Source organism: Nyctibius grandis, chromosome 6, assembly GCF_013368605.1.
Source record: "Nyctibius grandis isolate bNycGra1 chromosome 6, bNycGra1.pri, whole genome shotgun sequence".
In the NCBI taxonomy this organism is placed as follows: domain Eukaryota; kingdom Metazoa; phylum Chordata; class Aves; order Nyctibiiformes; family Nyctibiidae; genus Nyctibius; species Nyctibius grandis.
This window is the reverse complement of record NC_090663.1, coordinates 66,014,969-66,030,611: the sequence shown is the minus strand read 5'-3', so window position 1 is coordinate 66,030,611 and position 15,643 is coordinate 66,014,969. Positions and strand designations below refer to the sequence as shown.

General features: G+C 42.5%; 1 protein-coding gene across 1 annotated transcript in view; it reads left to right on the top strand.

Annotated features, from left to right (window-relative positions):
• The window catches only part of ADGRL3 (adhesion G protein-coupled receptor L3), a 348,528-nt gene that overhangs the window by 47,415 nt on the left and 285,470 nt on the right, over positions 1-15,643 (top strand). The window contains exon 2 of the mRNA XM_068404345.1: positions 15,293-15,506. Coding sequence (XP_068260446.1) covers positions 15,316-15,506 — 191 coding nt within the window. The 5' untranslated portion in view covers positions 15,293-15,315. The remainder of the gene's footprint in view (positions 1-15,292; positions 15,507-15,643) is intronic.

Below are 15,643 nucleotides of genomic sequence, written 5' to 3'. Positions count from 1 at the left end.
ACGTTTGTGTTTCCAAACTGTAATTTGTACTTGTTAACTATATTGCTGCCTTTTTCTTCATTTTTTCGGTGAGGCTAGACTGTTTAACGAAAGCTTTTTCTCATGATTGCAGAGTTGGTGATTTTGTAATCTGGAAACAGACTTCTCAGTTTACTGTCTGCATTTTTAAGCTTAAATCTTTATTTCTGTTTAATTTTGTGTGAAGTATGTTAATCTATGAGGAGCTATGCTGGGTAAAACCCTGAAGTATATGTGTTACCAGTCAAGACTGTGATCTTGTTTTACTTTCCAAGTTAAATTGGTCCATGGCTATTTGCCATTTTGGTTTTGGTTTTGTTTTTTTTTTGTCTATGACCAACTTATTTGTTAGAACAGGATTCTATATGAAATTACCCAGAGATAGTCTCACTAAAATTTCCTTAACTTTTTATGGTCAAAAATAGACATCAGCACTTTATTGTTTTTTCCAGTCACGGTACAAGATTTCCATCATATACTTCCCTGACAGTAATGCAATAAAAAATTTAAGAGAGATATTTAGGAGTTGCTCTTCCTCATTCCGTATCTGAGTTAGGGGCCTTAGGGCAACCTTCCACCAGCACCCTGTGTGTTAGCACCTCCACCCAAAAGCAATAAGGGCAAATATTGCAGTGCATCAAAAACTACTTTGTTTTTTAGAGAGGACTGGCTCAACAACAGACTTGCTTAGTGACCTTTGGTATTTTGCCCAGGTAGTTCCCCCCAGCCCCCGCAAAACAGTTTTTTAACCCTAAACAGTTTGAAGTGCTTTATTACAGAATAATAGGGGGCATGGAAGAACCAGTAGAAAAGTCTGATTTCTTTTATGAAGGTTTTTCCTCGTGCTCCAAAAGTGCCCTTGGAGGGCAGTGACAGCAGAGTGCTTTCCTCGAATATGAACAGCAAACACAAGATGATGGAAATATGCAACAATTCCATACTTAGAAAAAGCAGAAAATTATAGATGTGAAGTATAAATAACTCTAAATGAACAATGCTTGAAATAGGTACAGAAGGAAATGGGCTTTATAGGTACAAGAAAAAGTGCTTGAAATGGATCCTTTGTTAGGTAAAAGTCTGTTTCTATTTAGAAAGTGCACTTAAATGTACTGTAACATAATTACATTAGAAATTTAACTGATAATCTCCCAGAAACAGTTATTTGGAGCCTTTCCATGGTGCTTTTTTTCAACTCAGAAGATCCTTCAGAAACCTTTAGGGGGGAACAGCACAAGTGTCGCTTTAGGGAGGAACAGCACAAGTGTCACAGGTTGGTGACAGGTGAAGGTCTTGATGCCTGCAGGCTGTCTGCCATCAAGTATAGTATCTGCATCTGTTTGTTACCCATGCTGCATGGCTATCCTTTTCTGTGCCACCGTAGCTCCTGTCTCTAATCTGCATGTATTTCCTCTTCTCTTTAAAGTGTCCTTTGGGGCACAGACCCTCTTTTTGTTCAGTCGTGCACACGGGTGTCTGCGAAGGAGCCCTACGCTTTCCCACAGGACGAGTAATAAACCATGATACCCAGTGCTGTAGGGACTTTCATAAAACAGAGTTGCCTTATAACCAGTACCAGGTTGTTTTTTTACTGAGCACAATGTCTCTGTGACTGATTCATACTTGTTATTGCTGCTTTTTAAAATGCCTTTTAGACTATCGTTAACCTTTTGAACGCTGGAGTGGAAAATGAGTGGAAATGTGTATCCTGGTGTCCCCTGGTTACTTTAAACTGAAATTGCGGGGTGTGGAGGGCAGGATTCAGAGCATCTATTGCAGATAAAGATGTCATAAACGAGTTTGGCCATTCTGCGTGCCCCAGCTGCCCTGGGTCGGCGATAGCAGTCCTGGTGGTACCGCAGGATAAGCATCACCTCCCTAGTGTGAAGCCCAGGAGCTCTCGGCTGTGTTGCAGAGCTGCTCACCTGACTCTTCTGGGAGCAGTTAATCTTTTCAGAGGATTTCTGGGAGCCTACAGGTTAGCATTATTTCAGATTTTTTTGTGGCTCACCTTAACATGGGCAGTATTGTGTATGTATGTGTATTATATATACATACATATGTATGTATACAGTGTTTCTGGAGCAGTATTTGCATGGGCTGCATTAGGTGGAAAAATAATTAGCCACAGTGTTTGCTGTGAGCAGGTGGGTGCAATAGGAAACTTCATCAGTCAGGATTTTAGTTGTGTTTCCTAGTAAGTGAACCATTTTGTGGAGTTAATTTAATTAATCAGTTTTAACATTTTGCTATTTTTCACTGAGGAGAAGAGGTGTCTGCAGGCAAAAATACATGATTTCCCTGAAAATATGCTTTTACTTGGAATATATTTCCACCTGGAGCAAGTGTGTGTGTTTCAGCTCATTCCCCAAATTTAATTCTCCTATAGTTCTTTATTTTTAAGATTGGGGGAAGTAAATAAAGTTGGCCACTGTTCAGATGAATGCATATGCTTCTGCAAAGCTCTTTTTAGCTTCTAGTATATTTGAGATGAAATCCTTGATCTTTTGAGGTCAGAGGGGAGTTACATCACAGACTTTGGGGAGAGTGGTGATGCAGAGGGCTGTAAAGAATGGCTTGCCACAGCCTACTTGTAATTCTTGTTAGAGTATCAGCAAAAAGGATCTTAGATCTCATACCTCTGTTTCCGAGATGGAGCTCATTGATGTCATGCTATGGAAATCCTCATCCAGCAGCTGGGGACTGGGTTGTCTTTGTAGATTACTCGCAGATCTTGCTGATAAGCACCCACTGGCTTCTAAAAATCAGCGACCTTTAAGGTATGCTGAATAGGGGACCCCAAATTTCATCTTGCCATGTAGAAAACTATACTTTCTATTTTGCCTGTTACATATATATCATGCATTCATAGAAGTGTGTACGTGTATGTATTAAAAAAAGTATGTATATAATGAACTGCAATTCTGGGAGGAGGCAAGATCTTAAAGTAGTCTCAGGCTTCTTTCTTTATAAAACTTTCACAGAGTTATGGCTAGTAGAAAGAACAAATTCTCTCTTATTATTTATGGCAGAGACACAAAGGAGCTGTGATGTCTAAACCCAAGAAAAATCAGTTATTTATTTAACAATCTACAGTTTAGCCATATTACTTCCTGAAGATGGCTAGTCTTCAAGGTCTGGGTAATTTCTTGTAAAATTAACTCTAAAGGAGTCAGTCTTGGCCTTTAGTGATGTAAAGCAATTAGTTTAAATGATAAATATTTGAGGCCCCAGATTTTTATACAGGTATTTGAATGACAGGCTCTAATACTTAGGGAGAAATTCTTCTCTTTTGCCTGCCTGTCTTTTTCTCTGGACAGTACTTCAGATTTCACACAGTTCTCCTTTCCAGGCAATACAAACTTAAAAATAGATTTACTGCTCTGGTAAACAAGTCCGTAAACAGCACAAAGTCATCTTCACTCTGCTGTTCATCATTTCTTTAATAATGCAGATATTTCTTATAAGAGCTTTAATGTTGCCCTTCAGAGGCTATTCAGGGAACTGTAAATCAAAATTAAACTTTAACTTTGAGGAGGAGGTGTTACTCAGTAGGAATCTATTATTTGCAGTCACACTGTTCTTCAGCAAAGCTCCAAATACGTCCAACCTGTCCGCTTTGCATCAGCCTTAAAAGGATTTCTGAACCTGATGAGTTCACTGGATCTCTTCCTGACTTTTGGGTTTTTTTTGGTGGGGTTTTTGGATTTTTTTTTGGGGGGGGGCGGGTGTTGTGGGGTTTTTTTGGTTTGTTTTGGTTGTTTGGTTTTGGGTTTTTTTTGATGTTGTTGTTGCGTTTTGTCACCATCTAATGCTGGACTAGCTGTTAAGTGGATGACAAATGCTCTCTATTGACCCTTTCCTTCCCCAGAGAGGAAAAAGGGAGAGACTTACAGGTTAGAAAGTTGAAACAGTTTTAATAGACAAGAAATAATTAAAAAGAGTATAATAAATAACGAACTATATACAAAACCACTATTGAGCTCCTCCTGATGACGATCACATCACCACTGATGCTGCAGGGCAGGCACTGGGAAGTCCCGAACTGGATTCAGCAGCAGACGGGAACTGGATTCAGGAATACACGGAAAACGGGCAGAGAGTCCTCCCCTGATGCTGGCCATGGGGGAAGAGAGTGCAACCCTCATGGTCCCTCAGCTTTTGAGTATGACGTGGATTTAGGGCAATGGTTGGACTCGATGATCCCAGAGGTCTCTTCCAACCTGATTGATTCTGTGATGGAATACCCCGTTGGTCAGTTTTGGGTCACCTGTCCTGTCCGTTCCTCCTTGCAGGTGCAACACTTTTAGGGCCTTTCACTTGTGGAACAAAGAGACCCAACAGGGACCCTGGTTTCCACAGCAACAAGCACATGTAGTCAACTTTAGAAAGTAGTCACTTAAAAGAAACTTAACTGAAAGGAAAATTGATTCTATCTTAGTCCAAACCAGGACAGGTTTTTTTCCTTTGGTTCCCCCCCCCGCCCCGTTTTTTTTTCCTATGGTGACATAAAAGTCAAATCTCGGCTATGTTGATGCGGCCATACCCCAAGGCAGACTTTTGAGGGTACATTTGGGTCTCGATCCCCTCCCGCTTATCCTCATTCTGCTTCATGTAGCTCAGGCCTGCCACCTCTCAGTTCACGGTGGTGCAAATGATGGAGAAGAGCATGTCCTCAGCACTTGGGCAATATCCATCTGGGGACACCACTAAATCCTATTGAAGCCCATTCTGATGACATACCTAAAAAATCTCTGCTGGTAACAGGAAAGTTATGCCAGATTTGCATTATTTTAGCAAGGGTAAGAACTGAAGTTAGTGTTTTAAATGGAAACAATAATAAAGTATAATATTAAATGATCTTATGATTTAATATGAAATCCAAAAATTATAAACAGATTCCTTTCCCTTAATGTTCTTAGGCTAAACCCTTGATAGTTGTTTATCTAACTGCCTCTATGATTATACCTACTTATAATGGTTTAAAAATTTTTTATATGAGATAAAAAAATTAACCTTACTAATGGCTACAATAAAAAGCTACAGTGAAGTAATTTGAAATGGGGCAAATTTTGTTATTACTCAAATTCTACTCACTTCACCACATTAATTTGTGATGCATTAAATTTGAGACTTCAAGGTTGTTCAGCAATGTCAAAGTCAAAGCTTCCATGTTTTGGGCTTGGGTTTTTTGAGACAGTTGTGTCTATTGTAACAGCGGTAACTTTGAGTTGGGTAAGTAATAAATGACATCTTTATTGAAGGCTTCAGTGCAATTTGTGGTATGTGGATTAGTAAAAAAGGACTGGTCCCTGGGGCACAGAACCTAACGCTTCCTTTACTGAGAATATGAATGTCTCAATGTTATGGACCAGGATCTGAAACCCTGATATTTTAAGTAATGTCACTGTTAGGCTGGAGGGCAAGTTTAGCATAAGGTTTGGTTATACATCTTATGCATTGCACTGCAGGGCTTTAACCACAGACAGTTTCCCTATCTGTGCACTGTTTTCATACACTTGAAAGTTAATTCACATGAAGGAAGCCTGTGAATTTAATGAGCAGTCATATCCGAGTATCTTCTTATGCTTGCCTTTCATTACAAATGAGATGATCCACTGCAAAGGAAAAGATACTTGGGAATAGCTTTTTCCCATGATGGGGCCTAAATATTAATGTGCTTGCATTCAACCTTCCCCTTGGAGACAGCATTTCATTTGTCTGTTGTTCTGAACTTGTTGCTTCTGCTTTAATTAAATTCATTTAAGTGACATTTAGCTTGGTTTGGAACTGTGCTTTTGACCTCTGATTTGAAGGTAAGCTGTCATGTATTTTTGAAAAGCACATTAAATTCAGCCTCCCTTCCTTCCTTCTAAAGTCTTTTGCTTCCTTTCTGTGACCTTAGCTAGCCTTTTCTGAGCTGATTCAACTCTACCATCCCAGCAGAAACCTTCTGCCCCCCACACTGGTTCGCTGGTTTAGTTTCTTGGTGGAATAGTGAGCTGACCTGCCTCATGAAGGGGTCCAGTGAGCACCAGAACTGGAAGCAGGTCCAGCAGCTGAACCATGGCTGGAGATAGGAGGGCTTGGCTAGGAGGGAAGCAGGATCCACTCTCCCTTCAACAACAGTGACCTGGTAGGTTGGCTTACCCCAGACCACTGCCTCTTTGGCAGCATGGAGGGTGACCCTTGGTGATGCATTGCCTTGCAGTATGCTCTGGTGTAAATATTAGCTGCAGAGGTATTCACCTCTCTGTAAGTGGGGGATTTGTGAAGATGAGGGCTTGTGGAAAGAAATGTTTGATGCAATTCTCGGAGTATTTCCCATCACTCATTAATGAGGCAGCGGCCCATGAGTCCCAGAAATGGGAATGGAGAAACAGAAAGAAAGCACAGTACTGCTGTTGCACTGCTTTCTCCTGCAGGTCTGGTTCAGTTCAAGGCTACATTTCCCTGGGCCAGTCCGCTGCCTTGTGTCTCTTCCTTTACACATCCTCAGTTGCTTCCTACTGTCAGCCTCCTCCATTCATAGTTGCCATCTGATATCTGTGGTCTTGCTCTTTTATCACTTCATCTCCTTTCCTCATAGGGCCTCCCAATGACCCATGTCCCTCATGAACACCTGTCCTTAGGTGCAAATGCATCCACTTTACCATTCTTTCCTCTTTCTGGTTATCTTCCACCAGTCCTCTTTGCTCATTATCTGTGAATTTCTTTTCTCTTTACCCCTGTAGGAAGAGCTAATCTAATACTTAAGAGAGACTAAGAGTATCTAATACTTTTTACTAATGAGAAAAGCTTCTCCATACTTTGAGCTAGGGTTTGGGAGAATGAGAGGAGAGAAGAAGGGTGTTTACCAAGAGATGAGGAACATCAGTGGTATGAAGTGTGAGCAGCAGAAGTGCCCCAGGATGATGTAGCTATCTGGTACTTAATCCTCTGGCTGCTGTCCCTGGGCTTTCTGGGCATCCAACATGTGGTGGAAAGGGCCAGTTGTTTCTGCGTCACCCTTTTGAGATCTGACCTCTGGCGTGTCTAAAAATGTGGAAGAAAGAGATCTGCCATAGAAATAAAAGGTACTTTCCAGGAGGCTGGTGCTTGGGGGCAGAGGCTTGCTTCAGAGATGTGCCATTTGGGATTTGGCTAGGCTTTTCGTTGTGCTCCTGTTTGCATCCTTGGCTGTGCTGCCTTGGAAAATGTGTTCTCTGTGTGTGTGTTTGGCAGCCCCTATAGAAACCCCCCTCTATATTTACTACACGCTTCTCCTGTGTCTCCTCTTCCTCGTGGGGGAGGGTGTCAGATATAAACATGCTGCTGGACACCTATTGTATTTTCACTCACGTAACCTGGGAGGAAATCCCTAGCAAGTGTCACTTAATTGTTATAACAGAGATAGAGTAAGCAATTTAAGGAACCGTAAGATAGTTGACCTCGGCCTCCACATAAAATGCACAGGGAAGGGCGTGATGGTGTTTTTAGCTTTTCTTTGGATGCCATGGCTGGGGTGCTGCACAGTATTGTGTTTCTCTTTTGTCTTTTTTTTGTATACTTCACCCCATGATATAAGAGGATGCTCTTGCAGTTTGTGAAGTCTATTCATAGCTGACTGTTTGCTGGGTAGGGGGGATCTGCTTCTGGTGAAGGTGCCCAAAAGAAAGTCACAGATTGTTTCTGATATCTTATGTAAAATAAGAAAGCCCAAGATAGCCTGGAGGGATGTGGGTATTTAATTCGCATGGGGAAACCCAGAGTGAAGCCACATTCTTCACCTTCTGAGGATTATATCTAGTTCTCTTCTTCCTTTCCCTAGCAGATTTTGGAGTGTTTAATGGAGGAGATCAGATAATTTTCCCATTTTTATAGATGAGACAGCAATCAACAGGGGCACAGAGGGGAGAGCCGGGAGTGGAGACCAGCACTGTCTGACTCCAGCCTTGCACTGCTGATGGCTCCAGCCGTTTGGCCACACTGGCTGCCTTCAGTCTTAATTTCCTGCCCAGGGGAGTTAGATATGGATGTTGCAACTGTATGCTGCAATGTCTTGGCACCAGCCATTGTCTGTAGAATGCACCTTTAACCCCTCTGCAGGCTGAGAGTAGAAGAAAGGCTTTTCGACCCTGTCCCCCTGGAAAAGATGCAGAGTTCTTTGCTGTTTAATTTGTTGTCAGAATATGTAGAGAAAGTGGGGGAGAGAATAATATTTCCATATTTTTGTATACTAATCACAAGTTTTCAGAGAACTTTGGATCAACCAGGTTTTTTAAGCTTGTCAGAACTAGACTGATATTTGTGAGCAATGAAAATACTGAGGAATGGGAGTATTGTACACTGGAGAAATATTTGTTGTCACCATCTTTAACCTGAGCTTTTGTTTGCTACTAATACTGTTATTGAGATCAGAGGCCAGGTATAATTTGGATTAAGGAAAAGTGAGACAGAGAAGCAGCACTGAGCTATGTTTGTACACTGCAAATGAATGCACTAACGAGACTTTGTAGGGAAAAGCAGGGCCCTGATTTAGAAAAGCACTTAAGCATGTGCTTCTCTTCAGGGAGTGACAGTCATATAAGGCCTATTGACTCAACTACTGAAAGGGATTTCAGCTTGTACCCATACCTGAGTAGGCTTCAGAAAAAGGGGAGGGGTGGGATTTTTTTTATTATTACTTTCTGGTATTTTTTTTTCCACAGAGTCAAGGTGAACTGTGGGAATATTAAGTACTGCAAAATTACAAACACAGAAGCATTCCTCTGAATTAGTAGGAAAACTCTTCCCCCGGCATGTTGTGTTTGCCTTTGGGAACAGTAAGTCAGATATTTAGCTGGGCAGACCAAATCATGTGCAGAGCCTGTGAAAATAATTATCTCTACATTTCCAGCTTTTGTTTCACCGCCCTGAAATATGCACTGAAATTTCACTCTGAAAATTCTGAGCCAGAACATCATTTTGCTGGGAGAATTGCATATAAAACCTAATTAAAAGCATCATCTCACACTTTTCTTTTAAAAGTACATCTACTGCCATCATGCCTCTAAATGTAACAGAGCTCAACAAGTCTTTAGCAGCCAAGAAGACACGTAATTTAAAGGCTATTTCAGCATTTGATTAAGCACACAGTGATAACTACAAGCCCATGCCCTCTAGGCATGACAAGAGGCAGTTATGTTCTGAGGTCAAAAGCGAGGGGGAGAAAAAGCACAAGATTTTGATGACTTACTTAATTTTTCAGCTCCTGAAATTAGCAGAGACAAAGAAGTTCTAAATTGACCAGATAAAATCCTGTCATTATCTGTTGCCGTTTCACCCTCTGCTCTGACTTTGCCCTGCAGAAGCTCAGGAGGATAATTTCCCACCAAATGGCTTCACTTAGAAAACTCAAGTTGGCAGACATTTAACTGCTAAAAAGAGTGTTTTTCAAAATCTTTAAGTTCTGCTGTCTGTGTTTAGATGGCTCTCTCTTCACATAGGATCCTGGAAAAAGACACCTGTTTTCCAAAGTAGTGAGTAGCCATCAGCTCCTCTTCACTTCAGGCCAACAATTAGGTCACTTATTTAGGAGATTAAATAAGGAGCTCAGAAAGAGACTGCAAAGATAGGGAACTGCTCAAAGGAGAGAGAAGTGTATTAATGAATTAATACAATCGTGCTGTGTATTTCACAGATGGGCTTTGATATATCTTATTTCATAGCAAAAAGCAAAAAATCTCCCTGCAGAAAAACCAGTAAAAATGTTTAGGATTAACATATAGGGACACAACATCAAGAAATGTGCTTACAAGGAGATGAACAGCCAACCTCTAATCTCCCTTTGGAGTATTTATTGCAGATACTATGGTAGAAAAAAAGCCATGCAGAGCAACTGATTTGGTCACGTGCCATGCCATTGCTTTCTCCTATCATGTTGTATTACAGTATTCAGCTATTCCTACAGTTTGTCCAGGGTGTCACATTTCTTTTATGCCATATATCCAGGAAATAGATGTTGACTACATGATACCACAATGAGGTGTCTGTAAGTGAAAGCTGCCCTTCTAATGGCAAGCAGTCGAGTGATTATGTGAGAAACAAAAAGGTGAATTCCAGTAAACTAAAAGCCACAGCTAGAAATCTTTGCATCTGTCCAGAGGTTCTTTAATGGGAAATAGAACATGAACTGTTATTTTTGGGGAGGGGTGTTTGGTTTTGGTTTGCATTTTTTTGAGGGGTACTGGGGACTGACATTCATGCAATTTTAGTAGATCAATGCCATTAAGTCTCATGTACAGGAGAGGTGCCCAAGACAGAAGAAATGTGCTCTCGCACCTGGTACAGAAACATGTTTAACAGCTTTTACTAAACCTCTGTATTTTCATATTAACTGGGAAATCTTCCACCAGAAGCCTGAAGTACTGCACCATCCTTGTTGGTAGAATTGTTGTGAGATTAGGATGATATCTTTGCCCTCACATAAATTTCTATTTTAATAAAACCATATTGCTCGTAGCAGTTCCTAACATCTTATTTCCAACAAAACATGAGAGTTAAGAATAGCTGCATACGTACAGGATTGCTGTTTGACAAATACACCAGGTTTGTACGAAAGAATTCCCAGACAGTTAATTTCTGTGATTTTAAGGAGGGTTTTCCTCAACCATCACATGCTTAATGCCTGCTTTCTTTGACAATACAGAATAGTTACTGCAAAAATGCATAGGAATTAACAGCAAAAATATGCTTTCTGAAGCATGTGAGTCAGAGATTTGAGTCTTGTTTTCTACAGTGGGAACTACAAAAAGTAAAGTAGTATTAGCAACTGTCTTTGCCGTTTCTGTAGCCTACAGTAGCCTCCCAGAGAAAAGGATTCAAATTGCCCAAGAACTGGGCCAAACCATAGTCCCAAAAAGCTAATATTGACTGTAAACCTCATTTTGCCATTTTCTTGGCAGTTAATAGGAGTCCTCTAAGTGCATGGCAGGAGGAGGGAGGGCACTTGGCCTCAGTGTTCTGCCAAAAGCTGCTAGAAACCTTCTGCCTCCCATGTTGCCAATCTGCTCAGGTTTAATACAGAGAAGGCTTGAAAAGAGACCTCACCCCACAGCTCCTTTCCAAAATCAGCAGCCTGGCATCAGAAGTTTCCTGGTCAGCACTGGGCCTGTGAGCACTAAAGGTAACGCAGACAAATATAAACTCCCCCCCTGTTGTCATAGAGTCCAGTGTTTCACAGAGCAGGGGCTGTTGCAGGCTTCTGTGGACAGATCCTTTTAAGCATGCCTCTTGATGCTGTTTGTAGGGCAGGCTAAAATTGCTGGGCTTTGCCAACTCTGCCTTTCTGATGGGCTTATCTCTTCGATGAAATGTTGTCTCTAACTTTATGTCCCATACTTCCTCCACTCGCCTTGTTGTTAATTAGTGACGTAAAGCCAAGGGTAAGAATGAGGTATTGCATCTCAGAGGTTCGTGCTTGTCCTCCTGGCGTCCCTTCTTCCGAACAGAAGTTGGTCGCAGTAAGACGTTACTGCATTACACAAATGTATGGTGCAATATGAGCTCAGGGCAAAACTGTTTCTCCGATCTCGGGGAAAGAGGACATCTTATATGATCCAAACCCTAAAGCAATGCTAATTGTAGAAGCTATTATTCAAGAATAAATGCATGTCTGTCTTGGGAGTTTAGCAATCAGTCCATTACTCTGGCACATAAGTAAGGATCTGATGATAGAGTAATCCCTACAAATTTACAGAAATGAGAATCACAGAATCACAGAATGTTAGGGATTGGAAGGGACCTCGAAAGATCATCTAGTCCAATCCCCCTGCTGGAGCAGGATTACCTAGATCATGTCACACAGGAACGCGTCCAGGCGGGTTTTGAATGTCTCCAGAGAAGGAGACTCCACAACCTCTCTGGGCAGTCTGTTCCAGTGTTCAGTTACCCTCCCTGTAAAGAAGTTTTTCCTCATATTTATGTGGAACCTCCTGTGTTCCAGCTTGCACCCGTTGCCCCTTGTCCTGTCAATGGATGTCACTGAGAAGAGCCTGGCTCCATCCTCATGACACTTGCCCTTTACATATTTATAAACATTAATGAGGTGACCCCTCAGTCTCCTCTTCTCTAAGCTAAAGAGACCCAGCTCCCTCAGCCTCTCCTCATAAGGGAGATGTTCCACTCCCTTGATCATCTTCGTGGCTCTGCGCTGGACTCTCTCTAGCAGTTCCCTGTCCTTCTTGAACTGAGGAGCCCAGAACTCGACACAATATTCCAGATGCGGCCTCACCAGGGCAGAGTAGAGGGGGAGGAGAACCTCTCTTGACCTGCTAACCACACCCCTTCTAATACACCCCAGGATGCCATTGGCCTTCTTGGCCACAAGGGCACACTGCTGGCTCATGGTCATCCTGCTGTCCACTAGGACCCCCAGGTCCCATTCCCCTACGCTGCTCTCCAACAGGTCTGCCCCCAACTTGTACTCATACATGGGGTTGCTCTTGCCCAGATGCAGGACTCTACACTTGCCCTTGTTATATTTCATTAAATTTCTCCCCGCCCAACTCTCCAGCCTGTCTAGGTCTCTCTGAATGGCAGCACAGCCTTCCGGTGTGTCAGCCACTCCTCCCAGTTTTGTGTCATCAGTGAACTTGCTGACAGTGCACTCTATTCCCTCATCCAAGTCATTAAGGAATGTATTGAATAGTACTGGTCCCAGTACCGACCCTTGAGGGACTCCGCTAGATACAGGCCTCCAACTGGACTCGGTCCCATTGACCACCACTCTCTGGCTTCTTTCCTTCAGCCAGTTCACAATCCACCTCACTACCCGATCATCCAGACCACACTTCCTCAGTTTAGCTGCAAGGATGCTGTGGGAGACTGTATCAAATGCTTTACTGAAATCGAGATAGACCACATCCACAGCTTTAGCATCATCTATCCACCGGGTTACATCCTCATAAAAGGCTATCAAGTTGGTTAAGCATGACTTCCCCTTGGTGAAGCCATGCTGAGTGTCCCTAAAGATCCTCCTATCCTTGATGTGCCTAGAGACAGCACCAAGGACAAGAGTTGTTCCATTACCTTTCCAGGGATGGAGGTGAGGCTGACTAGTCTATAGTTACTCGACTCCTCCTCTGACTTCCTCTGGGGCCTCAGGGGTGCGGGGCTCCTCAGGACAGCCTCCAGCAGTATAGACAGAGGCAAAGAAGGCATTCAGTAACTCCGCCTTCTTTTTATCCTCTGTCTCCAGGGCACCCACCTCATTCATCTGTGGGCCTACGTTGCCTCTAGTGTTGGCTTTACCTGCAATGTATTTGAAGAAGTCCTTTCTGTTGTCCTTGACCTCTCTTGCAAGGTTTAATTCCAAGGAGGCCTTAGCTTTCCTAGTTGCCTCCCTACATCCTCTGACAACAGACTTATATTCCTCCCAAGTGGCCAGCCTCTCCTTCCATGATCTGTACACTCTCTTCTTCCACTTGAGTTTGCCTAGCAGTTCCCTGTTTAACCATGCAGGTCTCCTGGTACCCTTTCTTGACTTCCTACCTGCTGGGATGCTCTGATCTTGAGCTCGGAAGAAGCAGTCCTTGAATGCTAGCCAACTATCTTGGGCCCCCTTACCTTCTAGTACCCTGTCCCATGGGATTTCCCCTTGCTTGAAAAGGCCAAAGTTGGCCCTCCTGAAGTCCAGGGTTGTGATTCTGCTAGATACTCTGTTCTGCCACATGACAGAATGTTTATCTGTCTAATAATACAAATCTAAATGAGACAACTGACAATAATAGAAGGCTTCATGGAAGTTAGCATAATGTGTTGGATTACTGCCTGACAGATGGATAGAGCAGCCTTGATAGAGTTAAGGGGTACACTGAGAAATGTCAGTATGCTCTTATTTCCGTAAGCAAACTTGGTGTGCCTATACTGTGTGGAAGTTTTATGGGACAAGACAACAGTGCACGGGAAGGGATTTTTGGTTTTGGGGAGGGTATTTTGGTGTTTTTCTAATGGGGCCATGGGGGAAAGTTAGTTGTTGAAAGATGCCCAGTGCCAGATGGGCCCTGGATCTGTTAGAGGGTTAAAACTTCCCTGACTGCTCTGTGACCATCACATAGATACAGGCTTAGTTTATATGTTGAGTTTTGTGGTTGGAAGTAGTACAAAATACAGCCAGAAGGGCACATCATCCCTGCAGCTGGAAAGCTTTTTGGTGTGGGTGAGTTTTCTTTCTCATGGAATAGGGAAGAGAAGGGGTTGGCTTTTGCTTCAGCTTGTGGCTGGTGTGCTCAGCTGGAAAACAAGTGTTTGGTTCCTAGCTTCACTGTGGATTTCCCATGAGATCTTCTAGAAGCCGCATAACCCTTCTGCAGCTGTGATGAGAATGACAATGCATAGCTACTTCATAGGGATATTTGGGGGATTAATACATTCACGTTTGTCAAGCTGTTGAAGATCTTTGGATCAAAGAGGCTGTAAAGATGGGAAATACTATTGCTTGTTGTCATGTGAGTTTATTTACTTTAGGGCTTTGTTTTCAAGGCATCTCAAAGTGTGTTTCTTTTTTCTTTTGCAAACTGTAGCCTGGATTTCTTTTAAAACAGGTAAGATTTCTGAGAGCTCTTTAAATTAACTTTACACGTGTGTGCCAGTATTGAACATCCAGGCAGATCTGATGCAAAGCTGAGACTGAACTTTAATCACCCAGTTTCACATATATTGGCCTTTCCATGGAAAATACCACTGCAGAGCCCAAACTTTGGGATGGTGCCAGAACCCGCAGGCCATCCTCCAGCACACTGCAGGCTACAGAAAAAGCCATTAGGCTCATGTTTTCTAAGGACCAAGAAAAGGACCAGGAGCAATGCAGATGTTATTACATCTGCAGTAGGACAGATGCAATCTTGCTGAGCAGGTGGGATCCTGGTGCTTGGATTGCTCGTTGTCAGAAAATTTCCCCTGATTGATCAGGTACAACATAAGACTGTAATTTTATCTATCAAAGCCAACTAGCTTTTCACCTGGTAAGTAGAAGTAATAACAATGCCATAGTTGCTATTTACCTCTTTCAATATAAAAGCATCATTAGCTTATTTTTGAGATGAGAAAATCAAGTTACTGAGTGGAGAAGTGATTTCTCTGGGCAACCAGCAAGCCAGGGATTGGACCCCATTTCTGCAGACCATATCTCAGTGGTACCGAAACTATCTCAGTACAGCATATGGATAAAACCTGCTGCTAAACGTCGTTCCGCTTTTAATCCTAGCCTTGGTGTGGAAGGTAAATGTTTGCTGTGTTTCTGTGTTAATCCTTGCAGCTTTCAGCCGTGCCCCTGTCCCCATGGCTGTAGTCCGAAGGGAGCTGTCCTGCGAGAGTTACCCCATAGAGCTTCGCTGCCCGGGAACAGATGTTATCATGATCGAAAGTGCCAACTATGGGAGGACTGATGATAAAATCTGTGACTCTGATCCTGCTCAGATGGAGAATATCCGCTGTTATCTGCCAGATGCCTATAAGATTATGACTCAAAGGTATAGTATTTAATATTCTTTGTTTGCTGACTGTTGTTTTTTTAACCTGGTATGTACACACCAGTTTGTGTGTGTGTTTGCATGAGAAAATGCAGGTACTTAGTCTGTATGTGCACAGAATTAAAGCTATCATTGCT